General features: G+C 36.9%; 2 protein-coding genes across 39 annotated transcripts in view; one reads left to right on the plus strand and one right to left on the minus strand.

Annotated features, from left to right (window-relative positions):
- sypl1 (synaptophysin-like 1) overlaps positions 1 to 15,290 on the plus strand; it is a 454,480-nt gene that overhangs the window by 120,286 nt on the left and 318,904 nt on the right. The window lies entirely within an intron of this gene.
- The window catches only part of plekha5 (pleckstrin homology domain containing, family A member 5), a 149,620-nt gene that overhangs the window by 28,626 nt on the left and 105,704 nt on the right, over positions 1 to 15,290 (minus strand). For 37 of the 38 annotated variants that reach the window (XR_007929732.1, XR_007929730.1, XM_051890661.1 and 34 more), the window contains 6 exons: positions 12,589 to 12,709; positions 11,555 to 11,659; positions 9,927 to 9,999; positions 5,748 to 5,848; positions 3,466 to 3,581; positions 721 to 1,659 (listed from right to left, as the gene is read on the minus strand). Coding sequence is in view for 35 of the 38 variants with exons in the window: in XM_051890661.1 (XP_051746621.1) it covers positions 721 to 1,659; positions 3,466 to 3,581; positions 5,748 to 5,848; positions 9,927 to 9,999; positions 11,555 to 11,659; positions 12,589 to 12,709 (1,455 nt within the window). In the remaining 3 variants the exon portion in view is untranslated. Of the gene's footprint in view, positions 1 to 720; positions 1,660 to 3,465; positions 3,582 to 5,747; positions 5,849 to 9,926; positions 10,000 to 11,554; positions 11,660 to 12,588; positions 12,710 to 15,290 lie in introns of those variants that run through there. The other variant, XR_007929731.1, reaches the window with a different exon arrangement.

Genomic DNA, 15,290 nt, shown 5'->3' on the forward strand with positions numbered 1-15,290 from the left:
GCCATTCACTACCATTATAAAGCTAGGAAAGCCAAACTTTTTGTTTAAACTTTTTCCGATTGTGTTCATCTGAAAGAACATAGTCATATACACCTAGGATGGCTTGAGTGAGAGTAAATCATGGGATAATTTTCATTTAAAAAAAAAAAAATATATATATATATGTGGGAAAACGATTATTTTCAACCTTCATTCTGACCCTCTGTCTGTCTTTTTAAGGGACGGCTCCTATAAGGCTCGTCAGTAAACGGCCACTGTTATGACTGGCTAACGTCATTGCATAGTGTTTTGAAAACATTATCCATATAAATCTCTCATTTTCAGAAAAGCATTATGAAATCATTTTCTGCAGCTGCTGTCAGATCCGACTGCGTCATCTCTTTCAACAAAAGTTTCTTTGCGAACTCTCCATTATACTGTGCCTCATTTACAAAACAATATGCTCCGAACAAACATATAATCCTCTGACGCAACCATTAAAATAAACCATACACTTGTTTCTGATGCTGGGATCCTTCTGAAGTCTGTACACAGACCAAATCAGCTGTTTAAACTGGACGTGTATATTGTGCAAACTACACTACAATGTGTGTAGCATGTAAAAAGTGTTTGGTTTGTATAGTTTGTAATGTGTGTGAGTGATGTGTATATATAATATTTAAATAAAATAAAATAAATAAATACATTTTTGATATTGATATAAAGTGTGTGCTTCCTCACCTCCTGGTGTCATCGTCCGGGGTCCGTGTGCGGTACGTACGGACCCACTGCTCCAGCTGCTGCATGGAGTTGGTTCTGCTCAGGGTTCTCTCGGGTTCTGCCGGCTGTGGCGGGACCGTCGTCCTCTGGGGCATCGTGTTGCTCATGTCTCCGGGGCTTCTGTCTCCTCCTCGTTCTCCAGAACCATTGACCTGGGACGGCTTGTACTGGGCGGATCCCGCTGCGCTCTGGAGCTGTCTGGAGGACGAGACGGCCGCAGCGATGGCCGCCGCTTGAGCCGGCTGGAGTTTGATGCTGTTGATCTTGGTGAGCGGCCGCTCCACAGCACCCTCTTTCTGGAAGCCGTATTTCTCGCCCTCCCGTGGGGGTGGGACGGGTTTCTCCGGGTCTTTCTGCTGCATATGCTTATCTCCTTCCCTCTGGAGCGTGAGAGGATACCTTGCATCTTTCTGTGGGATCTTCTCGCCGTCATTTGGCGGTGCGTATTTTTCGCCCTCTCTCTGAAGCGTGTACTTATCTCCGTCCTTGTGTACCGTGTACTTCAGCCCGTCCTTCTGCAGTAGGTACTTCTCTCCTTCTTTGTGAACGGAGTATTTCTCACCGTCTTTCTGAAGGACATATTTCTCCACGTCCTTCTGCAGCATGTAGCGGTCGCCGTCCTTCTGCAGAGCGAGTCTCTGAGCTTCTTTGTGCAGAGCGTAGTTGTCGGTGTCTCTCTGGAGGGTGTATCGCTCTCCATCTTTCTGCACGCTACCCCTGCTCTCTTTGTCTTTTTGGATGCAGGGCTGCTTGTCCACGGGTTTATGCTTTTTCTCCTCCTGCCGGTGCGTCTCGCGGTTTCTCTCGTTGTTTTGGATCTCAGGTCGGGTCAGGACTCGGTGATTCAGCATGTTGTTCATCTCCTGAGGGCTGCGTGGGTCAACCTTTACCTTCTCAAGCCTGCAGATAAGAGAGAGAGAGAAAGAGAGAGAAGGAAAAGCAAGTTAGCGAAAGTCTTTGGATATTACCTCTCTTGAAAGTCTTTGAATATTATACATTTTCAAAGATCAAAGTGCAAATAAATGGAGTTCTTGTTGACAAAAGTAAGAACCGATTCTGAACTGCCTCATGGGCAACGGGTCATCAGAGCTCAATCAGAGCATAATAGATCAATCAGAGCAAAGGAAGCTCTCGGAAAGGCAGAGTTTAGAGAGACTGAATCCTTTATCAAACTGTTTCTGAAACTGTGAGAAATTAGGTGATTCTGCAATGTATATTATGAGAAAATTACAGTGTTTTTTGATCTTGGATGCATGTAAACCTATTGTAGGAGATTTCAAAACAAAATTAGGAGCCTTTAAAATAGCATAAAAGGGGCACTTTAAAAGAAAAAGACAACAAGCTATTCAACTGCTCTAAATGCACAATAAATGAGCACAGATAACCAATTACATCTTTACTAGATCTGTCACTTGATTAAACAATTTATTCAAATTAATTTGCATATGGTGATTCACAAATACCAATATTTGCCAAGAAAAGCCCCAAATTAAGATGATTTAAGCTAGGATTGATGATTTGAAGGGTTATTAATATGATATTCTGCTCTCTTATATTGTTTGTAAAGCACACTTCTTTGCCTATTTTATCATTCGCCATGTGAAAATCTTTAGTCTCTGTGTTTCCTACATTAAAGTTTAATACTTAGGGAGCAATAAGTTAAAAGCAACGGTCTGGTGGCTATAACCCTAAGTTATGAAACAAAAACATGCACTTTTTGACCAAACACGCTTGTTTCCATTAATAAAAGTGACCTTGTTTGTATAAAAACTGTGTTTAAATCACAGTTCATCAAAGCTGTGATCCTGCTGCCAAAAAGTAATTTTAGTAAAAATCAAAAAAGCAAGTGTTTAAGTCTGAGAGATTTCTTCAGGATCTGTGATTGTGCTAAAAGCTGCAATGAAACAAAGTCTCAAAAACATCCCCTGCACTTAGAAATCTGTGAAAATCTCTGCTTGAGAGACTCTCTCGGGACAGAAAGGCTCTAGTCTAGAAACTTGACAGTTTTTCTCAAGAAGATATGACAAAAGCGCTGTTATAAAGAGTGCTAAGAGCAAAGACGAAACACTGAAGTGACTCAGTTTCTAGTGAGGCAGGTCAACAAAGATAAGTTAACAATACAAATAGTTCAAGATAAATAGAGAAAAAATAAGTCCACAAAACCATGTTGCAATGTGCAGTTTTGGATTTTTGTGGCCCAATGTGGACCAATCAATCAAAGCCATTTCGTAATAATTGTACTTGGGTCATTCTCAAAAAATGCTGACTTTCTGACATGCAAAATGTTCGCAATCAAACTCATTTCAGTTTTCTCGCATAAAACTTGATGCTTTTAAATTATATTTATTAAATACTTAATTATATTTTGCTTTTTATGAAAAAAAAAAAAACCTGGAAAAAAAACATTAAGTAAAATATATATATTTTTAAGTATTTATTAATATTTTGACATTATTATTGATCATAAAGAACACCATTAGATTTTATTTTTTAAATAATTTATATGATTAACAACATTGCTTTTAAATTATTTATATTAACTACTTATTTTGTTTTGCTTTTTGCACTAATTCTTAACATGGAAAAACAAGCAAACAAACAAATAGCTGTAAATGTCATTGAAGCGCTACAGCAGATGAAGAGGACAAGGGATTCGAGCGTGTTCTTTCCGATTGGTTCAGTGCGAACCAAAGCATGTTTTCTTACCTTCTGATTGGCTCGGTGTGGACCATTGCCGCGTCCGTCATAACCTTCATCCAGGACTCCATATCTTTGGCTGTGTCAGTGCTGAAATAATACGTGCGCATGTTTGGATGCGTCGCCTAGTTGTGAGAAACAAACAGAGCAACCTGGAGAAAAAGAGCAGAGAGTGAATATCAATAAACAACCGCCTTGTGTGTCCTAGACGGTGTCAGCGGCACAAAATGCACTAATGCTTGAGTGTTTCTGAAGAGAGCAGATCTTCTTCAGGAGGGCTTGAGTTGACAGACCCCCATCGTTCAGAGCCCCTCAGGAGTGTGTCTGACTGCTCCACTCTGACAGCTTTTGTCTGGATGTTCCAACTCATCTTTCACAACAGTTTATAGAAGCTTCAAAGAACGAAACGTTGAGCGCTTTGGAATACTTAACAAGAACTAGTGAGACCCCAGTGAGATTCCTCTATCTACATAGGCAGCTTCCTCCTAAGGCAGACAAAAATTACATTTCAATGAGATACACTCTTAAAAATAAAGGCTCTTTATTGGCATCAATGGTTCTATGAAGAACCTTTAACATCCCTGGAATCTTTCCATCCCACAAAAGGTTCTTTATAGTGGAAAAAGGGTCCTTAGATTTTTTTTAAATGTTCTTCACACTAAGAAAAAGAAATGTCTCTTTTAAGAATTGATCACTGATCAGTTCTTAGAACCGTTCAGCCTGGCAGTGGAAAAGTGGCTATTATAAAATAAATAAATACATAAATATACGTTTGGAACTTTATTTTTAAGAGTGCATCTTATATTTTATTTGGAAAAGCTGATAATACTCTCTCTGCTCCGCTCGCTTGTACGGCTGTGCGCATTTTACTTTCACTTTCAAATTAGCGCCAATTCAGGGGTGGATTGCTTTAATGGTGGGTTCATTATTATTCTTAATAAAAACAAATAGGCGCTTTTACATTTCTCGTTGAAACCAAATCTTCCGCCATCATCTTGTCAGTCAGCTCCTCACTCTCGTGATAAATGAAATCTGACTCCTGCTGCGACTCTCGTTCGGCTCATGCTGTATTTAAATAGTGCATAAGTATGCAAATTGGGACACACCTACACTTAAGCTCTAGATAATGAACAGATTTAGGCGTTCCTGATTGATGCGGTGAGGTATGTTAATGTGTCATTGTGCAGACTCAAGACTCACCGTATTAGCGAAGCTCCATCCAGTAAACATGTTGATGCTCGAGTTCATGAAGCCTCAGAGAGAACAAGCCGCACCATTGTGAGACAAGAAAAAAGAATGAGTCGACATGAAAATATCTGCACTAATAGGCAAATGACTCCACTGAGAATAAAACTCTTACAGAACTTGACTCAAAAATGCACAGTCAGGCGAAAAGTACCATTTGGCAAAGTTTGTGTCAGGAAAACTGGTCTAACTCAAGTTAATAACCGTTTTACCAGAGCCAAACCCTTGCCCTTGAGCAGGATGGCAGGAATTTATATTCAAGGCTCGATTAAGTTCACAGATGAATACACTGACCCGACCCGACAGACAGTCTAAATCTGTCGAAACTTAATTCTCGTGTTGATGCTAAAACCCAATGCAAAGCAAAAGTTTTGCTGGCCTGAAGCAAGTGTAATATTTCTCTTTCTAATGTTTTTAAGATGAATAAAGTGAAAAAGTTTTTTTATTAAGTTTTTAAAAAATGCAATAATGATTCAGTTTGTTAACATTAATAAATGCTGTAAAAAGTATATTTCGTTGTTCGTTTCCGATAACTAATGCGTCAATTAATCTAGGTTAAAGTTAATTTATAAATACACTACCATTCAAAAGTTTGGGGTCAGTAAGATTTGTATTTTTTTTTAATATATATTCAAATAGAAAATAACATTTCACAGACCCCAAACCTGTATACTACTTTGTTAATTAATGTTTGAATATGTAATTTATGTAGAAATAACCTAGATTAAACCTAGACTAAAAATGCTTTAAAAAATTTCTTAATTGTTAGTTCATGTTACTGTAAATTATTATCAACTGTACTTTGTCAAATGGTGGCCAAAAAAAATCAATGACGATAAATAAATGTTTATTTATAATAATAATAATGCTAAATTTACAACAAAATATCTTTTAACTGTAACTCCATCAAAATGCAACTCTTTCCCAATTTTATCAGGATGTCTGGTCAAGAGTTTCATGTCTGTACTTTATATATATATATATTTATTTCAAATCACATTAACATGATATGGCCATGTTCGAAGGATTCTGAATACGTCTCTGACCTTGAAGGCATATTTCCTGCTTATGTGGTCGTCCACGGACAGCATGGAGATGTGGAAGCTGGGCAGGAGGATACTTCCCAAGATTCCTTCTTCTTTCTCATCTGAAGACACAAAGAGAGAGACGTTGTGAACATTAGCATATGTTAGACGACGGCCAGGGCACTTGTTAAATTTGCAGCTGAAGCCATGACTGGGTGTTTATTTCAGCAGGGGTGTTGGTAAACAGACAGTCTAGCAGGGCTGATGGGAAAACTGCAGGGTTGTGTGCATTCGAGCGTGTCAATGAGGTTGTGACTGCTCTCGACTGTGAACTATATCGTTTTGATTGCAGACTGCAACGAATCTGTCGAGTTGCTTGCCGACAGAGTCAATTCAGAGTGGCAGCTGTGTTAACAGTTACTGTTACCATAACAATGCCGAAAACAGCACGTTCCCATCACCAGCTTCTATAAGCGCGAGTTATCGTGACCATTATGCCCTTTAATATCTCCAACAGTCACATAAAACTTGCAAAACTCGTCATTTTATCATCCGTCAGGTCACCTATTATGCCCCTTTTTACAAGATGTAATATAAGTCTCTGGTGTCCCTAGAGTGTGTCAGTGAAGATTCAGCTCAAAATACCCCACAGATCATTTATTACAGCATGTTAAATTTGCCACTTTTTGAGGGTGAACAAAAAGACAGCGTTTTTGTGTGTGCCCCTTTAAATGCAAATGAGCTGCTGCTCCCGGCCCGCTTTCAAGAAGAGGGCGGAGCTTCAAGAGCTCATGCTCCAGGCATACCGGCAACAACAAAACAGGGCAATCTCATGCACTGAAAATGTCAGAAACTGACAGTAACGGTGTTCAGTTCGAACCGGAGTCAGACAATGATGCCTACAGAGGCAGAGAATATATGCTGCATGGAGATAAAACAGGTAGGCCTATAGTTTAGTTTAATTACGGTTATAATTTATGTTGTCATCTTTTATCCACTATTAGTACAAGCCTGTTGCAGCGAACCCCTTTCGAATGATGGCCAAAAATTTACTGATGAGTTTTATGAAGTTTATTGTACATCACACACAAAAGATGAAGCGTTTTCAATCCAGAATCTTATTCAAACAGCTAGTTATCTACATAGAAACCAGTGAAAACTTCATCCGATGTCCCCTTTAAAGTAACAGCACGCCTAAAGTCGAATAAAATTCAGATCAACAGCAATTGAGGGTGATATTGCTTTTATACAACAGTTCAATAGACGAAGTTAATACTGAGCAACTTACAACCAACTAATTTGTCTGTTTTTGCTCTGTCAATGAAAATATTTCCAAACAAAGTCAAAACAAAAACTACTGTAGCACATCTCCATGAATGTGTTTCAACGAATGAATCAGTGTTTGAATGAATCTGCTGAATGAATGATTCAAAGAGTCACTCAAAAGACACTGAAAAGACAACGAATTGAATCGGTTGAGTGAGGAATTCAATGATTGACTCTAAAATTCAATTTGTTTAGAAATGAATCAGTGTTTTTTAAAGGGATCAATTAAGTAAATGAATAACTCACTCGTAAAGAGTCACTATTTATATACACTATATTAATATTAACTGTTACATAATTAGATTTAGGTAGATGTTCAAATCCCTAACCTGAAATATGGAAAATATAATGATGCTTCAGCACAATATGTTGCCATCGTCTTTTATAAGTTTCATGGAGCAAGTTTTTGCATCCGTAAGTGTGTTCTGGAAACATCCCACACGCTGTGAGCGGCTCAGATCTGTGAGGCGGTGTTCAGAACTCCTGCGTGTTGTTGTTGCTGAAGGAAACCTGCCGGTGGCTCACACCACTGACAGCAGCGAGATGAACAAACAAACACAAACCAACACAGAGAGATTTTCAATTCTCTCGTCAAGATCAGACTCAGCGTGGCAGCTTCAGGGAAACCACATACTGATGCACACCAAAAAAAAATAAAAAATAAAATAAATAAAAAATAAAAAAATAAATCAAAGCCCAGAGTAAGCTCAGTGCCGGATATAGAATTACACAACTCACCCAAAAATGAAAATTCTGTCATTTTGTACTCACCCTCAAATTGTTCTAAATCTTTATGAATCTTTATTCTTTATTCTGTAATGAGACTAAGAATGTGCTTTAATGTCATGAAAATAATGTTATAATGCAAAAACACCTTGTCATTTTCATGGTGTTATATATTTTTTCCTGTTGAAGTACATTCGAGTACCATGGAAAAGCATCTCATTACCGTAATGCAAAACGAAATTATATTAATACATACATATAATTAAATTTAATAAATAATAAAATACAATTTTAAAAAAAATAAATAAAATAGAATAAAAAATAAAATGGGATGATTTATAATTTTTTTGCATTACGGTAATGAGACTATGACCGAATGTGCATAAATGTCATGAAAATAATGTGATAAAGTAAAAATAAATTGTGATGCTGTATTTTTATATATATATATATATATATATATATATATATATATATATATATATATACATATAATACAGCATCACAATTTATTTTTATATATATATATATATATATATATTATATTGTTGTAATTTAAATTAATTTATTTATTTTTTGATTATACTCACCCAAAAATGAACATTCTGTCATTATTTACTCACCCTCAAATTGTTCTAAATCTTTATGAATCTTTATTCTGTTGAACATAATTGAAGATATTATAAAGAATGTCAGTAACCAAACAGTTGCTGGTCCCCATTGACTTCCATAGTATAGAAAAAAAAAAAAAACACTATGGAAGTCAATGGGGCCCAGAAACTATTTGGTTACTGACATGCTTCAAAATATCTTCTTTTGTGCTCAGCAGAAGAAAGAAATTCACCACAATCAGTGAAAATAAAAGTAAAAAATATCTGTAGAGACTCTATGTGTGATTAGGTATCACATGTTTTACATAATATGGGGATTTTTCCTTGGCAAAAGACCAAAACCAGTTAACTAGAGCATCGTGAGTGTGTGCAGTACCAGCTCGCACAGACAGGAGGCGTCAGTGATCCTGCCCTCCTCTGTTCACAGGGCCAGTAATCAGTCAGGGCCAATCAGTACTTCATCAATGACATCCACACCGGTCTTCTAGAGCAACATTTAATCTGACCCGCCGATACGGACTCGCAGAAAGACGGATGATATGAACAGACAGAGAGCTCTGTGCAGTCTGAGCACGTCTGCTGCGCGCTTCGAATACTCCTCTGTCTTCTCTGTCAGCCAATAAACAGCCGCGGCCCTCATGGGCTCGGCCATGAAAGAGCGATCTGATTGCACTGCTGGACTGGTTAATTGCACAATTTATGGAGATCTGAGAGCGTGTCCTCAGGAGACTTCAGCATGCAGCAGAACCCGTCCAATGAGACACCTTTGGGCTCAAACTGTATTGTCTTTCTTCCATCCTCGCTGTATAAGAGAGCTTATTAAAAAGAATATTTGACTATACACTTAAATCACTGAACCACAAAAGGACTCAAAAAAACTGATATTGCGAGATATAAACACGCAATTCTGACTTTATATCACACAATTGCAAGTTTATATCTTGCATTTCTGACTTTATAAGATTGTTTATAGACAATTGAAGACAATTGTTTATATCTTGTTTATATTCCAGTATTGTGACAGCACTACTTCCTATAATGTGCTCTTCCAGAACTTTCGCAACTTTATGTGAGCAGTAACAGGGAAATGATTCGCAATTTAATGATTCTGATTCTACATGAAGATTTTGATTCACTAATGATTCAGTTCACAGTTCTTTTGAGTCCTTTGTGGAGATCAGAATTGCGAGTTATAAAGTCAGAATTGCGTGGTACGACTTTATATCTCGCAATTCTGACTTTTTTTTCTTGCAATTGCGAGTTTTTATCATGAAATTCTGACCTTTTTTCTCAGAACTGTAAGTTTATGTCTCGCAATTATGACTTTATAACATGCATTTGTTAGTTATAAAGTCAGAATTGTGAGATATAAACTCGTAATTCCTCAAAACTGAACATTATAAAATGCAATTCTAACTTTATATCAAACAATTCTGACTTTAAAACTCGCAATTCTGACTTTATAACTCGCAATTCTGACGTTTGGGCATTAATTCCTCTGCAAAAATCAGTTTCTAAACAAATACGCTCGACTCACCTCTGTAGTAGAAGAGGCACATGTCACACAGCACGAACCATCTCTTCTTCCACATCTTCATCCCGGTACTGTCCTGCAAAAGCCCAGCAGCAACACAACAACCGTCAATCAAAGCAGCCAACCAATCACAGTGCACCATGGAGAGCCCCGCCCATTCCAATGCATGCTTATTTTCCTCAGACAGCACCAAATATCTCCTCTTTGCTCTCATTTTGTTGAGTTAAACTGCTGCAGTTCTCCAGAGCGGAAACTCATCTCTTTTTTAAGGCGACTTGTTTTATTTGAGGCATGAATCATATTCATATTCCTCCCTCGTGTTTTACTGTTTGTTGTGTTAATGTTTGCACCGTGTAAGCATGTAAATTTTAATTTCGACAACAAAGCCTGAAGATTTTGCTTGTGCTGCGGGAGCAGCTTTGATGGAGGGTGTTTGGGGAAGGGAAGAGACCACCTCTGAAGTCGTGTTTTTCGTGGAAACACACTGCTTTCAAAGGAACGCTGGCGCAGCGATCACACACACAAAGACGACATGAAGTTACTGACACGGCCGTAAAGCTTTGTGTGTTTATTTCACTCTGCCTTTTATGAGAAGAGTTTTTGAAAAATATGATGCAAAAGCACAAATGTGCTTGTGGAGTCGTGCATGTACTGCATAAAAACACAGGCAGATGAAGCGCTGACTGAAACTTGTGATGGATAAGCTTTTAAGTGCAGTCAAAACTCAGAAAACATGACCATCAGCAACAAAATAACCATCAAAACAGTTCAACTGATAACTTTCATCTCAGCATGCACTTGTTGGACGTACTGTGGATGGAATAATTACTTTTCTTAAGCACATTAGAGTACCATGGTAATGCATATCATTACCATAATGCAAAACAAAATTATACTTATGTATAAATATAACTACTTTTAATAAATTATATTTTTGACTGATACTTTTTTTTTTTTTTTCGCAAAACAGTAATGAGACTATGTCATGAAAATAATGTTAGAATGCAAAAATACCTTGTAATTTTCATGACGCCATATATTTTTTTCTGTTGAAGTACATTAGAGTATCATGGAAGTGCATATCATTACCGTAATGCAAAACTAAATTATATTAATATATAAATATAATTATATTTATTAAATAAAAAAATAAAATAAAATGAAAAAATAAAATAAAATGATTGATACATTTTTTTTTTTTTTTTTGCATTACGGTAATGAAACTAAGAACGTGCTTAAATGTCATGAAAATAATGTTAAAATGCAAAAACAATTTTTTCCTGTTGAAGTACATTAGAGTACCATGGAAAAGCATCTCATTACCGTAATGCAAAACAAAATTATATTAATACATAAATATAATTAAATTTAATAAATAATAAAATATAATTTTAAAAATACAATTTAAAAAAATAAATAAAATAGAATAAAAAATAAAATGGGATGATTAATATATTATATGTATAATTTTTTTGCATTACGGTAATGAGACTATGACCGAATGTGCATAAATGTCATGAAAATAATGTGATAAAGGAAAAATAAATTGTGATGCTGTATTATATATATATATATATATATATAAAATGTAAGAAGTATTAATGTTTTTTAAGAGTGCTGGAGTCACACACCTGTTTGTAAAGCCATCCGTTTTTCACCACCGGAGCATTGGGGTTCCTCTTGATAGAGTTGGACCTCTTCCCAAAGTTGTGGACTTTCTTTGAAGACCTGGATGGCTGCAAACAGCGCAAGAGGAGATTATTCTGAGAAATGACAATTCCGAGGGCTCAAGCTTGCCCGTATACATTATTCAGCAATCCAGTTGTAAATAATTACAACTTACAAGTGAAGTCGTTTAGTGCAACTCAGAAAACACATGCAAGGCATGCATTATGAACCAACGGCACTTACGAACCCTCAGATAGTTAAAAAGCTGCTTAACAGAAGCCAAAATACACGGGCAAAGTTTATCTGTCATTCATCTCACTCTAATGAGATACAATCATACAGACCAGCAAGTCACTGATCTCTGGATCGATTGTTCAGGCCCACTGACCCCTCCAGTGATAATAAATCATCAATAAAGAGACTCATTTCATAATCTTACCATAATCTTACCATAATCCTTCCTGACAAAAAACTACCATAATCAGCCTTGTGAATGCATGTGTTTATCTATTTGTATGCATGTACTGTATGCATATTCATTTATTTATTAGATAAATACTCCGAGCCACAGCCATTCATTAATTGTTTATGTTGTTTTTATGTTATAAAGAGTTCAGAGATATGGTGGGTGTCTAGTTGACTAGTTTTTTGAAAGACTTGAATAATGAGGTTTAGCCACCTTTCAGAGGCCGAGTTTCCATCCATATATTATTATGCATTAAAAATGCAGGATGGAAACAGATGATGTGAATAAAATTTACTGAATGCACTTAAAAAAACCTGCAATGCTCGCTTGACCTAGTTGACCTAAATTAGCTGCAAACTAGTTGCCCATCCTAACCCGTTATTACATTTTTATGATACTCTATATCAACTCAAGCATAGACAATGAAGCAAATGTCCAGTAATGAGGACAATAATTGTGCAAGATGCTATTGATGCATGATGGGACAGTCCAATCTGTCACGCTGGAACTAGGCCAAGGTCAGTGACTCACTCTGGTTGTGGGACTGCTGGGATGTGTGGTGTAGTCTGAGCCGCCTGTGTAGTTCGACGCTTCGCTCATGGTGCTGGTTGGACGTTCTTTTTTCTCGGCCGCTGGTGCTTTGGTCGCTGGTCTGGATGAGGAGAAGTGGAAAGAAGGAGAGAGAGAGATGCAGGGGAAGAAAAGAGGAGGAACATCACAAATTAATCTTCTTTGCACTTCATTCAGACCTGTAGGAATTTTCTGGGTTGTTTACTGTATCTACTGCATGCTGTCAATTACCACAGACAATTATGTATTCTAATGCTTTTACAGAAAATAACTCACAACGGAAGCAAAAGAGAAATGCACCATCAACTCTATATAAAATATATGGCAGAATAAGTCCTGCCTTCTTAATAAAAGAGCCATTCGCCAACTGGTCAAATCATTGCATCACTGCAGCTGCCTTTAGAAGCTTAGATGCATATTTGTGTCATGATTTGAGTGTAGTCAGATTTCTAGGGTGATTTCAAATATGAAATTTAATTCAGCTTCGGAGAATCTGAAGTTTCCTGATTCAAAAAGATATATATCTTTGAATAAAATAAAATAAAATAAAATAAAATAAAATAATGATTGATACTTTTTTTTTTTTTTTTTTTGCGCATTACGGTAATGAGACTATGACTGAATCCGCTTAAATAATAATAATATTAAAACACCGTAACTAATTAATCACACATTTTTTTCCTGTAACTAAACGCGATTAATCACACCTAACATTAAAGTTTTTAATATATTTTATATTGTAATAATTTCACATTTAATCTCCAAATTAATGTAGAAACAACAAAGATAGTATATTTTAAATATCTGATCTAACGGGTAGGAAATATACAGAAATGCAAAGTTATCAAACACTTTACAGTCTTCACTGCAAAAATTAAAAATTAAATATAGATTAATCCTTATTAAAGCTACAAAAATTATTTAATTAAGAGCAGTGAGTGATTTTCTCTTTGTCTTTTGGTCTTTGATTAGCAATGATTAATAATGACAGACATCACAGCCGCAGGATTATTAGGCTGCTGTTACTTTAAGATCTGCGCACATGACGTGGATCTGACACATCTGATGTCCTCAGCTCTTTAAGACTTTGCTTAAAAGAATACTCGACAAAGAAGGCATTTTGGCATAATTGTGTGTGTTTTTGTCCATTCAAGCGCGAAAGAGAACTGCTGTCTGAAGTAGCTTTCTGTGCGCATGCGTACAGATTTAAGTTTTTTTTGCGTCTTATCGTGCTTGAATGGTTTAATAGGTTTAATATTTTTCAAATGCATATAAGCCATCCATTAGAACCATACCATTGCAAAAGTCTTTACCAATTCATTTTAACCCACTAATGAAGACTGCCTGTGGTAATTGACAGCACACACCTGACATCAGGTGTATAATAACCAGAAAAACTCGGTGAATGTAGAGCGATTGCTGTGTAGACTGAGGAAAGTTCTTGAGCTTTTTCTGCGAAACTCTTAAGGAGTTTAGGCTCTAAACTGCTGTTTTAATAAGCCAGAGCACTTCAGCATTGAGACAGACAGAGAGGAAAGGGAAAAATAGAGGAGACAGGCCCCATGCATCAAAGCAATTACTCACTCCACGTCTCCGCTGATCTACTCCCACACAATTGACAACCTTAAATGGCCTGCCAGCTCCGGGTCTGACATACCGCATCCACAGTTTATGACCTAGTCAAGCTGAAGGGCAAAAGCAAACCGAACAGCAGAAAAATCAAGGCTGCAAACCGAACGCCACGCCAGACCACAGCCTTATTTAACGAAAGTGGAGAGAAAACACAATAAATATGGCCATAAACCCATGAAATCCCATGACACACGGATGCTGAATTGGGAGCCGGATCGGAGAGGAATTGTCCCATAGGGTTGGCCTATATTCCGACGCTACGGTAGAGCGACGACGTCTAGAGATAGCGCTGCTATCTAGAGCAAAGGAAAGGAGAGAACACCAGGGTAAAAAATAAAGCTGTCTGGCTTCTGGGTCACCTCGCAAAAGGAAAACACTTTCTTGTCAGAAAAAGGCTGAATATTAGCACCGGTTAAACAGACAGACAGAGTCTCCCACATGCACTGCTGACAAACAGCATCAGGAGGTTAAATATTGTTCATGCATTTAAAAGGATAGTTCACCCAAAAATGACAACGGTCATCATTTACTCACCCTCGTGTCATTCAAAATGCGCATAACTATTTTGAAGAATATCCTTTTTCAATATAATAAAAGAGAATGAAAACTGAGGCTGTCAAGCTGCAAAATGTCAAAAAAGCACCACAGAAGTGGCTCATTTGGCTCAAGCACTATTTCAAGTCATCTGAAGTCATACAATAGATCTGAATGAAGAACAGACATAAACTGAAGTGGCCATTCACTGAAAATCTTGTCCTAGTTCCCTTATGAGAAACTTGAATTTGTGAACGAATCATTCTTTTGAGTCAGATCTTTTCAAGGAATCAGTTCACTGCAAAAAAAATGACATCACAATGAAATTTGACTTGTTTTTGTGTACAAAGATACATAGAAATCATTTAAGCAAAATACATTTACTTGAGAAGCAACTCTGAAATATAACTGAATATACGTGTATTTTGCTTTAATATACTGACAGATTTTGACTTATTTTTAACTTGTTCACCACTAAAAACAACCTGCCGCTGCAT

Source organism: Ctenopharyngodon idella, chromosome 4, assembly GCF_019924925.1.
Source record: "Ctenopharyngodon idella isolate HZGC_01 chromosome 4, HZGC01, whole genome shotgun sequence".
NCBI lineage: Eukaryota > Metazoa > Chordata > Actinopteri > Cypriniformes > Xenocyprididae > Ctenopharyngodon > Ctenopharyngodon idella.